At 41.1% G+C, this 19192-nt stretch overlaps 1 protein-coding gene across 1 annotated transcript in view; it reads right to left on the bottom strand.

The window, feature by feature from the left end:
• Positions 1–3073: 3073 nt before the first annotated feature.
• The window catches only part of EOGT (EGF domain specific O-linked N-acetylglucosamine transferase), a 33726-nt gene continuing 17607 nt past the window's right edge, over positions 3074–19192 (bottom strand). The window contains exons 10-17 of the mRNA XM_082849089.1: positions 15471–15563; positions 15051–15122; positions 14823–14909; positions 14237–14305; positions 11618–11679; positions 9213–9332; positions 4302–4404; positions 3074–3717 (exon numbers count right to left, since the gene is read on the bottom strand). Coding sequence (XP_082705215.1) covers positions 3571–3717; positions 4302–4404; positions 9213–9332; positions 11618–11679; positions 14237–14305; positions 14823–14909; positions 15051–15122; positions 15471–15563 — 753 coding nt within the window. The 3' untranslated portion in view covers positions 3074–3570. The remainder of the gene's footprint in view (positions 3718–4301; positions 4405–9212; positions 9333–11617; positions 11680–14236; positions 14306–14822; positions 14910–15050; positions 15123–15470; positions 15564–19192) is intronic.

The following is a 19192-nucleotide window of genomic DNA, read 5'->3' as shown; positions in this document are numbered from 1 at the left end:
ATCTGAATCGAATAAAGCCTTAGAAGCCTGCTGGCAAGCAGTAGAAGGGCGAGTGGAACAAGCTGAAGGGCATCACCCTGGCCCCGTTGTGGATGCTTCAGTGGGTCTCGGAAGTCCACCCATCACAGTCTCCCGATTGCTGGCAATGTTGGCTACTAATGGATTACGGCCGAACTGCCCTCAGCTGAAGAGACCTGCCCTGCCTAAGGAGCCTGCGCAGCGCCCCCCTGAGGCCTCTCCTGCTACTGCATTGCAGCGCCATTCCTCCCTCCACCCAAGACTGGGCCCCTTCCTCACAGGTGTTAATCATGAGCCTCTTCCCTAATGACCCACCTGTGTATGAATCTCCATCCCAGAGTCTGTTTCCCAGGGAACACGACCTAAGACATCCCTCCACAGTCTATTCCCAGCATAACAGCTAGAGTTAGCCTCTTCAAAGCCTCTTCAAAGTAAGTCGGGTCATTCCTCCTGTTTGAGATCCTTTCAATGACTCCCAACTCATAAGCATCAAAGGACAAGAGCCTTGCCATCTGCACCCCAAGCCCCTTGCCTCTTTGACCTCATCTCCTACTCCTCTGCCCCTCGATCACTCCAGCTACACTGGCTTCCTTGCTGTTCCTCAAACACACTAGGCATCCTCCTGCCTCAAGACCTTGGTACGCACCATCTGGTCTTCCTGGGATGCTCTTTGCTCTGCTACTTTCCTCCTCCTTTAGCTGCTTTAAATCTTGACTCAAAGGTGACCTCAGCGAGGATTTCCTTATCCTCTACCTAAGTGTGCCCAACTCCACCCCACCCCAGAGCGCCACATCCCTCGTCCCCGTTTCAGTTTTGTCCATACCATGTATCAACATCCAGCACACAATATATTTCCCTTATGTAGGTTAATATCTGCCTCCTCCACCGGAACGCAAGGTCCATGAAGGCAACGACTTTTTTCTGTTCTGCTCACTGCTGTATCCCCAGAACCTAGAGTAAAGATGGTACCCAGTAGTTGCTCCATCAATAGTAAATAATTGAGTGAATAAATGGAGAACTATGGACATGGAATCAGAAGACCTGTGATCTTTAGAGAAGTCCTTTAAACAGCATCTGACTCTTTTCACGTTAAACATGGGAACAATTCTGGGACTTCCCTGGTGGTCCAGTGGTTAAGACTCCACGCTCCCAATGCAGGGGGCGCAGGTTCAATCCCTGTTCGGGGAACTAGATCCAGCCATGAAGATCCCGCGTGCTGCAACTAAGACCTGGAGCAGCCAGATAAATAAATAAATAAACAAATAAATAAATAAATAGAAATGGGAACAATTCTTACGTCATTTTAAAAAGATTATGCAATATAACATTTGTGAAAGCATCATATGATAAACTGCTAAAGAATTGTAAGGTACAATTTTTCCTTAAGCTGAATTCTTCATCAGTGAGCTACTCAATTTGTATAATCTAGAGCTGCCAGGTTGCCGAAAAAAAAAGTAAGCATCTGACATTCAGACACAGAAAACCCTGAAAATAGTCCGGTATTCAAATAAATTGTAAAACGATTTATTCCAAGGCCATACCCCACATGTACAAACAATGACATGCACCTCTTCAAAGACTTAATAAAAAGAGCAGTCTTTACATTTTACATTTTATAACAATTTGAAGACCTTCCTTTGCTCCCATCAAAAAAGTCTGATAAAACTGAGTTCCATAAAGTATCTAATGTATTTTCTTGTTTCTGTAAAACATATTGTCTCTTTAAATGTGAAATATGCAAATGTAACATTTTATTATGAAATTGTTCTCAACGTCTGAAATTCTTGATCATCTACAGAATCGCATTGCCACATAGTTTTTTAAATGACGTAAGAAGATAAACTGTTGAAACCTTTTTTGAGGCCATTTTTTCAGATGTTTACACCTCTCTGACTAGAAGTGCAATGTGGTCTTGACAGCTCCTTTTATGTGAGCAATCTCAGTGGTTACTCAGTATACTGGACAAAGGACAGCAGCAACACCACTCATTTCAAAATTCATATGTTGTAAGTCTTTTAAAACAATGTTAAGATCTCAAATCAAAGCTATTGCTACAGTGATTCACTAATTCCTTGACAGATATTTTAATAAATATTCCTCAACTCTAGAAAACTGTCCATAATCCTTTAAAGCAGGAGTCAGCAAACATGTTCTGTAAAGGTCCAGATAATAAATATTTTAGATTTCTCAGGTCACTTCTCTGCTGCATATTCTTTTTTTTTTTTACAACTCTAAAATATTTTTTTTTAAATGCTTAGCTCTGCTGTACTCTGTTAATCCCCTACTTAAAAAAATAGAAGTTGCTAGTCTCTAAATTAGACTGCTCAAGTGTTAATAAAATGTAAACTTCACGTTTTACAGTAAAATAAATCCATGGTTTCTGACCACTAAATTGAAAGTTCATAGACAATAGGAAATGAAGCCCATTCAAAGAGTGGGACTGCATTTCAGATATGCTGTTTAATCAGTAGCACTTTCTTATGGCTTCTTATTCATTTTGAATTGGATAATTCATGCATGTCTTTACCTTTTGTGTGTGTGTGTCTTTACTTTTTTCATAGGGAAAAAAAATCTCCCCTTGTGACTAATTTAAAGTTTGCAAAATCAAAGACTGGAATACTTCCATGCTAAAAGAGGTAGACGCATACACATAGGTCTATGCACTTACAAGCACGTGTGCAACAAAACCACTATTTGATTTATAAATGCTCTCCACGGCTAAGAAGGAACCAGTGGAAACCAGCTAGAAGGTACACAGAACAGTCCTAAAGGACGTCCTCATTTGTTTTTATCATATGTGGTTGTTACATGTGAGGAAAACATGATTTGAACATGATTAGTTCAAAATATCAACTAATGCAACAGCATGGTTAATTCAGGTTCTTGATGAAGATAACCTGGCGTTGACTAAAAAGATACAACAGAGAATTCAGCAGGCGTTAGTTTAGACTCTGATACAGTTAAACAGATCTGTTTATAATACTGTTTAATCTATAACACGGGCCTACAGCTTGGTACTGAGAACCACAACTCTGTGTGTGTGTGTGTGTGTGTGTGTGTGTGTGTGTGTGTGTGTGTGTTTGCATGTTTTCCTTTCCTACTACAAACTGTGCTGTGAACAAATCATGGCAAATAAATGAGTTGTGAATTTGCTCAAATATATCATTAACAAGTTGGAAGCCTCTTGAATGACGAGCTCATGGTATTCTATAAAAACATTTACAAATTCTAAAGCTAAGAAAGTTGCAAACTTTGGTATCCCTAAGAAAAAAGCTCAATTACGGCAGTGAGCCCAGGCCCAGTTTCTGAACTATAAAAAGTAAAGTTTTCAGTGCAAAAAGAGTATCTTGATAAATAGCAATGACACAACAATCACATGAAACAGTTAAAGACTATAAAACACATAAGTAATACCCTGAAGGCATGTTTTGGTATTAAAAAAAGGTACTTTGGGGCTAGGAGAAAACAGGCTGTTTTACCTATTTAACTGTGAGGTGAGTCTGGGCGGAGGACCGTTTAAACACTCCCTTTTGGCAAAAAGACTCAACACATTTATAGCTCATCATGTTTTTTCTTAAATGGCCACTTCGGGTGTTGCAATACGTGGTCTGCAGCCTGAAGGACAAGGTACATAAATTCTTCTACATCAAAAGAGTAGTTGGTAAACTTCGGATGTTCCCCCAGAGTTGGGTGGTGGCCCTGCAAAAACGAAGCAAAAGACAAATTGGTAAGGTGTTGAGGATGTGGTTTTCTGAACAAGAAGAAAGTTATTTTACTTTGGCCAAAGAACTATTTTAGTTTATGCTCTACATCAGAGGTTGGCAAATTTTTTCAGTAAGAGGCCAGATAACATATATTTTCAGCTCCATGGACCACAAAGTCTCCACCACAATTATTCAACCCTGCCAATGAAGTGCTCAAGCAGCCATAGACAGACAACACATAAACAGAGGAGCAGGACCATGTCCCGATAAAACTTTATTTATAAAAACAACTGGAGGGCCAGATTTAGCCCACTGGTCTGTAGTTTCCTGATCCCGTCTCTAAATAATTTAATAGATCTCTCTAGGCCCAAATTTCATGAAGTTCTCTTTTCCACATAAAGGGAGAGAGTAATTAATTTCTCCTTTCCCCCAATTTGCAAATATAAAGCACAACAACTCACGATTCCAGAGAAGAACCATTTTATCTTTGGATTGAAGTTCAAAGATAGTTTGTCACATTAACTAGATACTTTAAACCAATTAAAAAGAAAACAGGATGAGTTTTGTCCTGAACTTTACCTTATCTTGAGGAAAGACTTTGCTCTGCCTTCTCCAAGTGATGTAGTGGACGCCTCTCAGCCTGGCCAGGTCCAAGTAACAGCGTTCATCTCCACAGTTGTATCTAAGGACACAAGGGCATCCACACATGGGGCTTTTGCCTGGGACTGCTGGCCAATTCGCAATTCTCTGGGGAAAAAATTCACCTCCCAAATATGTGCTTACAAAAGGTTTTATAAACGGTAAGCAAGAGTGAGAGAGATTCGTGTTCATAGCAGCAGCGTTCACAACAGCCGAAAGGTGCAAACGACCTGAATGTCTACCAGCTGATGAATGGATAAAAAAAATGTGGTATATCCATACAAGAAATAATTACTGACAATAAAAAGGAATGAGCACAGATCCATGCTACAACATGGATGAACCTTGAAAACATGATGCTAAGTGAAAGAAGCCAGTCAGAAAAGCCCACATATGGTATGATTCCACTTACATGAAATGTCCATAATAGACAAATCTATAGAGACAGAAAGTAGATTCGTGGTTTCCAGGGGCTGGGAGGAGGATGGAACGAGAGTAACTGCTGACAAGTACTGAGTTTATTTGGGGGGATAATGAAAATTTTATAAAATTATGGTGGTGGCAGCAATCAGAGAAGAAAAAGAAATAAAAGGAATCCAAATCAGAGAAGAAGTAAATCTGTCACTGTTTGCAGATGACATGATACTATACATGGAGAATCCTAAAGATGCTACCAGAAAACTACTAGAGCTAATCAATGAATTTGGTAAAGTAGCAGGATCCAAAATTAATGCACAGAAATCTCTTGCATTCCTATACACTAATGATGAAAAATCTGAAAGTGAAATTAAGAAAACACTCCCATTTACTATTGCAACACAAAGAATAAAATATCTAGGAATAAACCTACCTAAGGAGACAAAAGACCTATATGCAGAAAATTATAAGACAATGATGAAAGAAATTAAAGATGATACAAATAGATGGAGAGATATACCATGTTCTTGGATTGGAAGACTCAACAATGTGAAAATGACTCTACTACCCAAAGCAATCTACAGATGCAGTGCAATCCCTATCAAACTACCAATGGCATTTTTCACAGAACTAGAACAAAAAATTTCACAATTTGTATGGAAACACAAAAGACCATGAAGAGCCAAAGCAATCTTGAGAATGAAAAATGGAGCTGGAAGAATCAGGCTCCCTGACTTCAGACTACACTACAAAGCTACGGTAATCAAGACAGTATGGTACTGGCACAAAAACAGAAATATAGATCAATGGAACAATATAGAAAGCCCAGAGATAAACCCACACACATATGGTCACCTTATCTTTGACAAAGGAGGCAAGAATATACAATGGAGAAAAGACAGCCTCTTCAATAAGTGGTGCTGGGAAAACTGGACAGTTACATGTAAAAGTATGAGATTAGAACACTTCCTAACACCATATACAAAAATAAGCTCAAAATAGATTAAAGACCCAAACGTAAGGCCAGAAACTATCAAACTCTTAGAGGAAAACATAGGCAGAACACTCTATGACATAAATCACAGCAAGATCCTTTTTGACCCACCTCCTAGAGAAATGGAAATAAAAACAAAAATAAACACATGGGACCTAATGAAACATCAAAGCTTTTGCACAGCAAAGGAAACCATAAACAAGACCAAAAGACAACCCTCAGAATGGGAGAAAATATTTGCAAATGAAGCAACTGACAAAGGATTAATCTCCAAAATTTACAAGCAGCTCATGCAGCTCAATAACAAAAAAACAAACAACCCAATCCAAAAATGGGCAGAAGACCTAAATAGACATTTCTCCAAAGAAGATATACAGATTGCCAACAAACACATGAAAAAATGCTCAACATCATTAATCATTAGAGAAATGCAAATCAAAACTACAATGAGAAAAATTAAAAAAAAAAAAACTACAATGAGATATCATCTCACACCAGTCAGAATGGCCATCATCAAAAAATCTACAAACAATAAATGCTGGAGAGGGTGTGGAGAAAAGGGAACACCCTTGCACTGCTGGTGGGAATGTAAATTGATATAGCCACTATGGACAACAGTATGGAGTTTCCTTAAAAAACTACAAATAGAATTACCATACGACCCAGCAATCCCACTACTGGGCATATACCCTGAGAAAACCATAATTCAAAAAGAGTCATGTACCAAAATGTTCATTGCAGCTCTATTTACAATAGCCAGGAGATGGAAGCAACCTAAGTGTCCATCATCAGATGAATGGATACAGAAGATATGACACATATATACAATGGAATATTACTCAGCCATAAAAAGAAACGAAATTGAGTTATTTGTAGTGAGGTGGATGGACCTAGAGTCTATCATACAGAGTGAAGTAAGTCAGAAAGAGAAAAACAAATACCGTATGCTAACACATATATATGGAATCTAAGAAAGAAAAAAAAAAGTTCATGGAGAACCTAGGGGTAAGACAGGAATAAAGAAACAGACCTACTGGAGAATGGACTTGAGGATATGGGGAGGGGGAAGGGTAAGCTGTGACAAAGTGAGAGAGTGGCATGGACATATAAACACTTCCAAATGTAAAACAGATAGCTAGTGGGAAGCAGCCGCATAGCACAGGGAGATCAGCTTGGTGCTTTGTGACCACCTAGAGGGGTGGGATAGGGAGGGTGGGAGGGAGGGAGACGCAAGAGGGAAGAGATATGGGAACATATCTATATGTATAACTGATTCACTTTGTTATAAAGCAGAAACTAACACACCATTGTAAAGCAATTATACTCCAATAAAGATGGTAAAAAAAAAAGTTATGGTGGTGGTTGCACAACTCTGTCAATATATTAAAACCATTGAATTATACGATTTAAATGAGTGAATTGTATGGTGTGTAAATTATGTCCCAATAAAACTGTTTATAGAAACACACACACACAAAAGAGTGGGAGAGATTATTTTAAAAATATTCCCATAACTAAATTATCTTAACTTTCCAAAAGCAGAATAGGATTAAAGAATGGAGGGGACCTTTATCAATAGGACTGTGAACTAGATATTAACTCCTAATACCCCCATCTTTGTACATATGAACGTGGCTTTGGGGTAGGTAACATATCCTCCAAGGCGGAAATTGATCCCAGGTCTGTTGACCTCCAAGGCCTGAGATTTCTCAATGACATTTCTTTCCTTCCCTCCCTTCCTCTCTGGAAGAAATGAAGAACTGAAATAGAATCTACAATTATCTGGCTATTTCTCTAACATATATATTTTTTTAAATGTTTTTCAGGGTGTTGGAAGTTCATGACAACTTTTTTCTAATTAGTCTCTCATTTAAATGCCAAGTCAAGGGCTTCCCTGGTGGCGCAGTGGTTGAGAGTCCGCCTGACGATGCAGGGGATGTGGGTTCGTGCCCCGGTCCGGGAGGATCCCACGTGCCACGGAGCGGCTGGGCCCGTGAGCCGTGGCCGCTGAGCCTGCGCGTCCGGAGCCTGTGCTCCGCAACGGGAGAGGCCACAGCAGTGAGAGGTCCGCGTACCGCAAATAAAAAAAAAAAGAAAAAAAGAAATGCCAAGTTATTTTTAAAATGCAACCATAAAATAAAAATATTTAGATGCAAGGAGGGGAAATCAGGTAACAGTAATCACTATTGGTATCCAGAGTAGAATTATTAAAGGAGAGAAGTCCACGTCTCCATAACCAACCACCGAGTTAAAGGAACACTCTGGGAAGATTACTTTCCCCTTGAGGCCTCAGTCTCCCTGTGTATGGAATCAGTGAGCACTAGGCAAAGTGGTGGGCTTGTGTTTGGAGCTGTGCTCTTCACCCAGGCATACAGGTACTCAAACTCTCTATCTCTCTTTTTCTTAATTGTGGTAGAAAACTCATGACATAAAATTTACCATCTTAACCATTTATAAGTGTACAGTTCAGGGGTAAGTATACCGTATTGTTATGGGATCAATCTCCAGAATGCTTTCATTTTGCAAAAGTGAAACTCTGTCCCCATTAAACACTAAGTCCCCGTTCACCTCTCCCCCCAGTTCCTGGCAACCTCTTCTACTTTCTGTCTCTATGAATCTGACTACTCTAGGTACCTCATGTAAGTGAAATCATTCGGTATTTGTGCTTTTGAGAGTAACTTATTTCACTTACCATAATGTCCTCAAGGTTCGTCCCTGTCATATAGCATGAGATAGGATTTCTTTTTTTTTTTTAAGCTGAATAATATTCTATTGGATGTGTGTGTATATCACATTTTGTTTATCCATCCAACAGTCAATGGACAACTGAGTTGCCTCCACCTCTTGGCTAATGGAAAAACGCGGCTATGAACATGGGTGGGCAACACACAGGTTCTCTTTTTTTTTTTGTGGTACGCGGGCCTCTCACTGTTGTGGCCTCTCCCGTTGCGGAGCACAGGCTCCGGACGCGCAGGCTCAGCGGCCATGGCTCACGGGCCCAGCCGCTCCGCGGCACGTGGGATCTTCCCGGACCGGGGCACAAACCCGTGTCCCCTGCATCGGCAGGCGGACTTTCAACCACTGCGCTACCAGGGAAGCTCCCGGTTCTCTTTTAACACAATAATTACACTGATTGCAGGGAGATGCTTTCAGTTTGACAGGAACACAGAAATGCACTCAGAGGAAGGAAACCATAGATTCACATCTCCCGAATCCTGCTGAGATGGGGAAGGAAAGAGATATTTGCTTGCTAAGGGCAATGGCAGGCTGCAGACTTCACATTTTTAGTTTTAGGTCTTTTTTTCTTTTTAGATGCCTACATGATGTGACTTCTTTGTAATGATTAAATATGAAGCCTCTTGATGCTCTGAATGAAAGCCTCAGCTGGCAGAAAAAGCATTATCAGCTGCCTCAATGTAAAACTGTCCCCAAACACTTACAGTTCAAACACAGCAGCCCAGTCTGGAAGGAAAAGTAAATGGGTAAGACCAGCCCCATGCATTCCAATAAATATGTCCGTGTTATGCGTGATCCTTAGCTGATCTAAAAACCCAAGTTCCCTGTGAACACAAAGAACAACAAAAGAAAAAAGGGGAGGAGAGGGAAAGTATTAAGTTGCGTAAGCTCATGATTCATGGTAACAGCGTTTACACAATACCTTTCCCAATTTAAAGCACGTTCTGCCATATTTTTTTGCCAATTTCAAATCTACTCCAGAAATTAACAACTTAATTACTTCATAACATTTTCTCTAAGTTAAGCTCCCTTTTTTTTAAACTTACATTTTCTTATTTTAGAAGAAAACTTTTATACCTGTCTTAAATGGAAAACCAGTAACTCATGACATGAACAAAACTGTAAAAATAGATATAATGAAACTAAAAAGCATTATTCCAATCTAGGTAGATAACATTGCAAGGCAGAGCTCTGAGCCTGAGGCTTGCTCCCTCTTTATGAAAAATGAAATTAGCAAGCATTAAAGTGATGTAATGATATATTCGTACCAAACTGAAAACTATTTCCTTAAAATCATATAGGAATTTTTACAAAATAAATTCTTCCTTGTGTGATCTGAGTCATTCGATTACCATCTGGGTACTCCTAAGATTGTCTTGGATGCCATGACGGCATTTTCCTGTCTTTGTGGATTTATGAGGGATAAATCCACAATTGTATGCACCTTGGGACTGTAAAAGTAGTCTTGGAATTCAAGACACTAAAAGATGTGCAAACTCTGAACCGAAAGTCAGTGAGGCTGGGAAGAAATGCTGGACAGAGGCTAACACTCTGAATAAACATAATGGAATCCGATCTCCCAGTCCCACCCACTCCAAGTGAAGAAAAATAAATAGGTCCGCTGGCATCTAAGAAGGGAAAGCAAATTTCCTCTTAATCAGCTTCACCTCTTTAAAGAGCTTCCTCTCCCAGCAGAACAGAAACCCCACACTCCGCACAAGGGAAGGGAGACAAAGCCACCAAGTGTGTCTCACACGAGGTACATGTGCCTCAGTTTCCCCAGGGATGCCAACCGATACCGAGGCAAGGAGGGGCATTTGTCCGGGGGAATATATCCGTGGACTTATTATTTCTGGAGAAGGCCCAAAGGTCAGGACTCACAAACCTCCACGCCGTTAGGTTACTACTGTGTCCCTCAGATTGGCAAGGTCTGAATTTACTGTCACTCTTCCTTCGTCGGGGAAACCCCTACATATTCTTCAAAGCCAGTCAGCGACAGAGCCTCAGAGGTGCCCCCCCGCCCAGTTCTTTCATCCTGACCCCGGGCCCTCTTCTACCTCCACATTTTTCCTCAGATGGCAATGAGGGGAGTCACCGTGGCGAAGTGGCACCCGTCCAATAGGAATAGCTTCGCCAACCTCACAAGACTCTCAGAAGAGGGAGATGAGACAGAGCTAGGGTAGCATAAGAGTAAGTCTCAATAAATGACAGCTGTTCTTGCAACTGCTATTTATTCATATTCAGTGTCCGAGGTCCTCAAGACAAGAGCCATGCTTCCTTCATAACTGCATTCCTACTGCGAGGCCCATGGTAGGTACCTGATAAAGATGTGTGCTATAAATAAACAAATGTATAATGAATGAGGTGCAAAACTCCCACACTTACCAATAAATTTAAACCTCGCTGTGTCAGGCACCCTATGCTGGTATATGTATCCTTTTGTTTTTACATAGAAAAAAACTGTTTGGGCAACAAGACTATGATTGTGGATGGGCCAAGGAGGGAGAGAAAAGTTTTCACTTTCCTTTGGAACCTTTCTGACCTTTTCTACCAGGAACATGTATTATCTTTACAGTATTATTGTTTTCATGTCAACACGGGTTACCTAGACAGTAAATGATAGGCAGATTCTGTCTTTCCAAGCTGTTTACTTGTATCAGAATTTTAAAAGAAATGTAATATTTGAAAAGATTTTTAGAAGCCTCATATTATTTGATGAACCTCAAATTATTCCCTTAATTATTCCCATATTGTAGGTCAGAAGTTGAAACCCAGCAGCTGGCAGGCAAGTGAAGTCTACAACATTTTTTTAAAATTCGGAATTAGTTGCCGACTTTTAGAAATTCAGAAATTTCAAATGAAAATCAGGATTCATCACTTCTCTTTAAAAAACGGATGGTGCGGCAGCATCAGGCCCCTCACAGCTGAAGAGCTTCCGCCCCCTACGCCCGGGGTCCTCACCTGCCCATTTCATTCACCGATGGCGTCCGCTTGTCCCTTCCAGGTCTACATGCGCCAACAACTCCCATTCGCAAAGTCCTTCCTCTCCCCCATTAACTCATCAAAGCCAAAGACGACAGTGTCTGCCCAAGAGTGGGTTATTACTTACTTATACTTATAATCGACAATCTGGACCTCAAATGTAGATACCGTTTTCAGTGCATTTACAAGCTGGGAAAATAAAAGAAACCTTTAGAATTTCTTTTCCTTCCTTCTCTTCTGTTTTACTTACCTTGGAGTCCCCAAATTTTTATTTTTCATATAAAATATTTTTCAAGCATTAAATATCCTTCAGGTCTATTGTGTTTAACCCTTAACTGAGTTCAAGTGCAGGCTCCACGCCTGCATTTTAGGGAGGATACGCTACCTCCCTAAAATTGCACTGCTCTGAGTTGCTATGAGGCTGCGGGGTGACAATTCGTAAGACCAAAGGGCTTGACATAGACGCACATGAAGTGTTAGCTATTGTTATTGCAATAGTTAGTCCCTCAACTTTCAACATATATTCGTTGGGTACCTACTTTGTTCCAGAATTTTCTTCCTACCCATTATCTCATTTCAGACAAACCCCTAGTGCTTTGGAACCTCACCCACCGAAAATACTAAATTCCGGGCAGAAAAACATTTTCAACATCTCTACGCAGGAAAACAACTATACTTTTAGCGAAGAGAAACTAAGCATGATTAATCGATCATCGAATGCATCGTCATGGTTCTCTATGTCCCCCACAATTCTAATCTTGAAGTAGGACAGGATTGCAGGAACCATCATTTAATGAGAGCATCTGGGTTTTGCTATCTATTCACGAGTCAAGGAAAAGAGAAAGGTGCTTTCTTCTCTGCCTGGGAGCTGCCTCTCCAAGAGATGCCAATCCTGGGAGAAAAGCAGCCAGTTGGGCGCTCTTTGGCTTGGTATTGGAGCTGAATTACCAAATCCCACCTTTGGGCAAGAGCATCCGGGCGATCTGCGGAGCTGGATCTGAAAACGTCGATGGCTGCAGTGCAGCACCCACTGATGCTACCCTTCCACCGGATTTCTTTCCAGCAGCTGATTGCCCCTTCCCGATGGGCTGGGAGGCAAGGTGGGTCGGTCTCCTCCAAGGTCAAATTGTGTTAGGGCAGTGGAACGCTCTGCTGAAGAAGCAGGCTCAGACCCTGACGAACCTGGCTCACCCCTCATTACTCTGCTCATTAGCTGGGTGACCTTGGGCATGTTTTTTAACCTATAAGCCTCAGTGTCCTTGCCCAGAAGAGAGAATAATAATAAAATACCTATATTTTCGGTTTGCTGGGAAAGTTACCGTACAGGTATGGGGAACACATAGCAATATACTTGGTACATAATTGCAGCCAATACCCATTACCTCTATCAATACATACTATTGATCTGCCTGCTAATGAGGCTTCTCACCTGTCTACCCCAACACTGCATTACGTGACACTTTTATTTCCAGGTGTTTAAAACACACATACGTACACTGTTCATTTCTTCCATCCACACAGCTCACAATCAATGCCTCGTTACACCATATGTTCATGTCCTCCATAATCCATGTGCATCTCAAGAAGAGATGCTAACTACATAATTTGGATGAGGCACCCAAATTAACCTGTGTGAAACATTTTCCCCATCAAAACCTGCCCCCAATTTCCCTCCCATCTCAAGTCCACTGAACTGCTTAAGCCAAAAGCCCAGGAGTTCACGCTTGATTCTCACTACCTCTCCTGGCCGTACCTGTGGCTATAACTGTACATTCCCACAACAAGTATCATAGGCTTTATCTCCAAGATACATCCTGAAACCACGTATTTTGTCATCCCTACTGTCACCCGCTTCATCTAAACTCTTATCGGGGCAACGGCTCTTAATCAATCTCCCCACTCCTACTCTTGCAGCCAGAGTCGTTTACAAATAAGTAAGTCAGTTTCATCTCTCTCTCTGTGTCTTCATTTTCTATTTGCTGCTGTGACAAATTACTACAAACTTATCATCTTAAAACAACACAATTTATCCTCTTATGGTTCTGCAGGATAGAAGTCCTACACAATGAGATAGAAACCTCACTGGGATGAAATCAAGGTGTAGGCAGAGCTGCACCCCTTCTGGAGTCTCTAGGGGAGAATCGTTGCCTTTTCCAGCTTCTAGAGGCCATCCACATTCGAGCAATCCTTACTATTGCAAGGACATCGTCCAGTCATGCTGTTGTAGGGAGGCTTCCATGGTGATCTCCTTAAGATTAAGTATAATTTATGAATTGATGTTGTTGAAATGAGTCAGGGAGGCTAAGAGGTGAACAATTTCTAAGACACCCGTGAAAAGGATGGAGACTTTTCCAACTTAATCTGCTGCTGGATGCCACAGTCCTGCCACAGTCCATCAGCCATCTCCCCAAAGATACTCTCCCATTGTTTTGCTGCTAGTTTGCCCAGAGACAAAAAAATTGGCAATCCATGGACGCAAAGGCAGGACTCGGGCAGTTTTGTCTCTGCTTCCACACTGAGGTGGTGTGATGAATGTCTACAGTAAGGCAAAGCTCATTCAGCAATGGATGGTTTGATGACTTGCAGCAGAAATCCAATAAATAAACTGGGCACAGCCATCAGACTTTTCTAAAAGCTAATAATTTCAAATCAAAGCATTTAGTATGATGTGAAAAAAAGAAAGCACATCAGTCATAGGAAGTGAAATTCAATATGACGCTATTAAAAATGCATCCCCAAAACTAACCTCATTTTGGTTGAGTATTTTCCGGTATTCTGTGCTCCGTGCAAGAATGGTGACTCGAATTTTTCCATCCTGTGGAAAAGGCAAAATAATGCTGTGTATGCCTGGACAGATAAATGAACAAATGAACTTAAAATGTGATTTTCACTGAGAGATGAAACTCAATAAGGACATCTTTATGAAACTTTTTTTTTTTTTTAGCCTGATTTCTTCACAGTTCTCTCAGGGGATAAAAATGCATTCACTTTAGCCACAGAAGGCAAAACCCGTTCATCATACTACTTCTTTTTGGTTGGGTGGGTGGATTTGGGGGCAGAGTTTATGTGGGCTGGGTAGGGGGTTGAGGAAGGATGGAGAGATACAGGGAAAAGAAAAGGAAAAGAAAAAGAGAAAAAAACACATTCTTCCACTATCTTTAGTTTATCGAAATTTTCTCGGTTGTTGACATCTGATTTCAAATCACTCCAGGTCAGAAAACAACCCAGAAAACACTGTCTGCTGATGATCTCCTTTTTCTGCAAAGCTGGTATTGATTTTTATTCGGGGTGAAAAGTCAAGACCACCTCAGAACCCATAATGTAGTCATTACCTTGGGACCCTCTTGTGTGATGTTCAGTCTGTGTAGTACATGCTGAGAAAATGCCCGGAATAATCCGGTATTTTGACAGCCAGATATCTAAAATAAAAAAATATTTCCTATTACAATGAATAATATCTGCATTACTACTTAAGATGTTCTCAAGTTATATGTGTTATCGTAAATCCATCAAGAATAAATTCTCGGAATAGGAATGTTAACCACAGATGACATGCTTACCAGAGGGGTATTATAGAACAGCCCGTACCTCATCCGGGGGAGTAAGGAAAAAATAGCTTCTTTAAAACATACCTAAGAATGAAGATATTTTAAAAGGTAAGAGAACACAGTTTGCACCCTTCACACCAAAACAGCACGAATAATTACAGAAAATAATTTAATTAATCTCTGTTTTGCATCAAAATATTTTGCATAGCCAATTGTTTCACTCAAGTGAAATTCGTATTCCTGAAAAAGCTATGAACAAAAGGTTTTAAAAGCTACATGGTTAATAACCATGATGATTCTAGTTATTACAAAAGAAACTGAGTTAGAAATCAATGGTAATAGCTCATAGAAACTCAGATTAAATATTTATTTGATGAGTGAGTCATCTGTAATGACAGTTATTTACAGACATTTCAGTAAAGTTTCCAGTACCCTTTTGGAATCATAAGTTTTCAAATGTATAACATCATAATCAGTAAATGCTTTCCATGTATCGGAGAACAGGTCACCATATCCGTAGGAGCTCTGAAAATGGAAACAAAATAAGTTAGGGAATTTGGCTAAACTTGGCTTTGCAAAGATGTGAGAAAATAGCTGAATTAGCTTCTTAGTCTTAAGAACCAGCAATCCGAAATAAGCTCATAAAACCCATAGGAAAAAAATGGATTTTCATCTTGGGCCTGAGCAAGTCCCTAATCTGACGTAACATCATCAGAAATAATCACCACAATTATAATCTTAGCTTTCCATCCTAGCCCTTTTTATTCTCATGTCCTTAAAACTGCAGTCATTGTGGGGGGTTTTCCCCCGTGAATTTTCTATCCAAATCACAGACACACACAACACATATGTACACCACCTTTTGTACACACTGTGACACGCTCAGGGAGCAAAACCCATCAGAGCAGACAGAATGCACTTTTGGAAAGAAATCTGAGAGCAAGAAAATGCCTTGAAAGTTTTAACATTAAAAACATAATGGGGGCTTCCCTGGTGGCGCAGTGGTTGAGAATCTGCCTGCCAATGCAGGGGACACGGGTTCGAGCCCTGGTCTGGGAACATCCCACATGCTGCGGAGCAACTAGGCCCGTGAGCCACAACTACTGAGCCTGCGCGTCTGGAGCCTGTGCTCCGCAACAAGAGAGGCCACGATACTGAGAGGCGCGTGCACCGTGATGAAGAGTGGCCCCCCCGCTTGCCGCAACTAGAGAAAGCCCTCGCACAGAAACGAAGACCCAACACAGGCAGAAATACATAAATTAATTAATTAATAGAAAAAAACAAAAAAAACTGATTAGACCCTTTGTAAGTTTATTAAAAAAGAAACATAATGAATGTAACTCTAGGAAATGATGTCCCTATTGATTAATGAATAACATAATTCCCCATTGACATTAATGAGTAGTAATAATAATAATATACTTTTTAAATTTATTTATTTATTGGCTGCGTTGGGTTTTCGTTGCTGCACATGGGCTTTCTCTAGTTGCGGCAAGCAGGGGCTACTCTTCGTTGCGGTGCACGGGCTTCTCACTGCGGTGGCTTCTCTTGTTGCCGATCACGGGCTCTAGGCACACGGGCTTCAGTAGTTGTGGCACATGGGCTCAGTAGTTGTGGCTCACGGGCTCTAGAGCGTAGGCTCAGTAGTTGTGGCACAGGGGCTTTGTAGTTCCACGGCATGTGGGATCTTCCCAGACCAGGGCTCGAACCTGTGTCCCCTGAATTGGCAGGCGGATTCTTAACCACTGTGCCACCAGGGAAGTCCCAATAATAATAACATTAATAGTATCCTGCATACTTCCTACATCTCAGGCCCTATTCTAAGAACTTGACATTATTAACACATTAAACCACCCCACTAAATTAATGAGCGAGGGAATACCATTGTCCCCATTTTACAGATGAGGAAACTGAGACAAAGTTTAAGTAATTTGCCTCAACTGTAGAACTGCTGCGTTTACAGGGCTGGGATTAAATCCAGTCTCTTTGGTTCCAGACTCCATTCTTGTAACCCCTATATGGCACTTGCCTTTCGAGGAGAACCAGTTTTTTCTGGCACATTTACCAAATGCATTTCATTTTTGAAAAGCAGAAATTAATTACGTGCTCCATGAGCTGAAGGAAGGAGGTCCATTTATTTCGAAATGGTAGAACTTAGATGGAAAAATTCCGCCGAAAGAAGAAAGAAATACGTATTGTAGGGTTACATTCAAGGTCTACAGTTGGTTATACATGGCGTTCATTATGTCCATGTCTTTTTATCTTTACAGCATTCTTTTTTTTCAGATTTTGAAAATTTTATGTTGCACATATTAGAGTTATTTCAAAGTTATGAGAACTGTTAGATGTGGTGATAAAAAATAAAAATTCTTTCCTTCGATGTTTCTCCAGTGCTGTTCTAATAAAGGCCCTTCTCAACACCATCAAAAATTGAATGTCCCAGTTTTGGTTCAATAATAAATAAAGGACAATTAAAAGAAGTGATTCTAGACAGTTTCCTGAGAAAAAAATACTTGGGATAAAATAAGATACCTTTGAAAGGAAAATTTAATAATAAAATAAAGTAATCCTGACTGGTCCCTTTTCAGAGAAATCATGTAGTATTCAGTAATAACCACCTCTAGAAGCTTCTTCTCTAGAAGTCCCTGAAATTCAAATTATCTGCCACAGGCGAAGGAGGGGTTTTCCAGTCTTATGATGAAGAATATCTGGATATTCTTAAAGATGACATAAAATTTCCTGTTGTGTATATCTCAAACTTGAACAACCTATGACTTAGAAATTCCAGTTATAGGAATCTGCCCTGCAGAAATGCTAGGATGACTATGTAAAAACATATGTATATGAAAAGGATGTTCAGGACAGCATTTCTGTAAAGAGCAAAGAACTGGAAACAAATTAAATGTGATCAGGGTGGGGACAGAGGTAAATACACACATTAAGGCTTCCACCAGACATCCATGACATCCAGCAAATGGAATAGCCTGCAACCACTAAAGAAATGATAATCCTACGTGTGCTGACTTGGAAAGATGCCCACCATATAATATTAAGTTAGCAACATAAGAGAACACATTTTATTTTCTATAAGGATATAAACATATCCTTATACAAATTTTACATAATATATATCCTTATATACATCCTTACCTAAATGTTGTAAAAGGATATATTTACACTTATTAAAATAAAGTCTCCCAAGGGACTCTCACACACGTTAACCGCAGTTACCTTCAAGGGAAATGGAATTGGAGAAGACAACGGAGAATTTTTTTTTAACTTAACATACTTCTGTGTTGTTTGAACTCATTATAACCTGGTCTTACTTGCATAATTTAAAAATGGCAATAATAAAGCTATACTACTGTTTCTTGTGTGCAACCCTGCTGTGCCCAGAAATGCGTCTGCAGGAGTGTCCCTCATTGCATATGGCTCGAGGGTGGAGGCCCTGCCCAATCCCGCCGAGGAAGCCACGTGCCTGAAGGGCAGCCAGACTGCTCAGCTTTCTGCGGACGAGAGGAGGAGGCCTCAGAGGCTTCCTTGTGGGACAGTTCGTCAAATGTCACTAGGGTCTGACCTGCGGCCACTGCCACCTCCCTGTTCTTCCCCTGGGCGCACAGCTCGTCCGAGGCCTTCAGGACTGGCTCTACGGCAACACCGTCCACCGCGGGAGGTTTGAAGCTCCGTCAGCCTCGGGGAGGCAGGGTTGCTTCCTTCCGTGCCTCACCAGCCAAAGAGAACCGGTCGGCGGCCACACAACACCTCACCACCATCGCCATCCAACCTACAGGATTCTGTGGGCCTCAGTTCTGGAACAAACTGGCCCTCGCCCGTCCTGAGACCCGGCTGAGCAACTAGCAAAGGCCTCTCTGACCAAGAAAACAGGCTTAAAACGGGCGCACAGAGAGGGGCAGAGGAGGGAGGCCACACCAGGCAGGCCAAGCCGCTCGGCTAAAAGCATCCTGCATGCCCGGGGCAGTCGAGGCCAGGCTGCACTAACATCACACGCTCAGTAAACTGAGCAACCAGGGAGCCCCGTGGTGGCCATGCGGTCTCTTCACTCCGCCCCAGCAGGCGCCAGGAAGGGGGAGTCTGTAGAAGCTGGCTCGGTTTAACTCACTCCACTAGAGGAAGCCACGGAAAAGCATGCAACA

Source organism: Leucopleurus acutus, assembly GCF_964270905.1.
Source record: "Leucopleurus acutus genome assembly, chromosome: 10".
NCBI lineage: Eukaryota > Metazoa > Chordata > Mammalia > Artiodactyla > Delphinidae > Leucopleurus > Leucopleurus acutus.
This window is presented reverse-complemented; position numbering and strand designations above follow the sequence as displayed.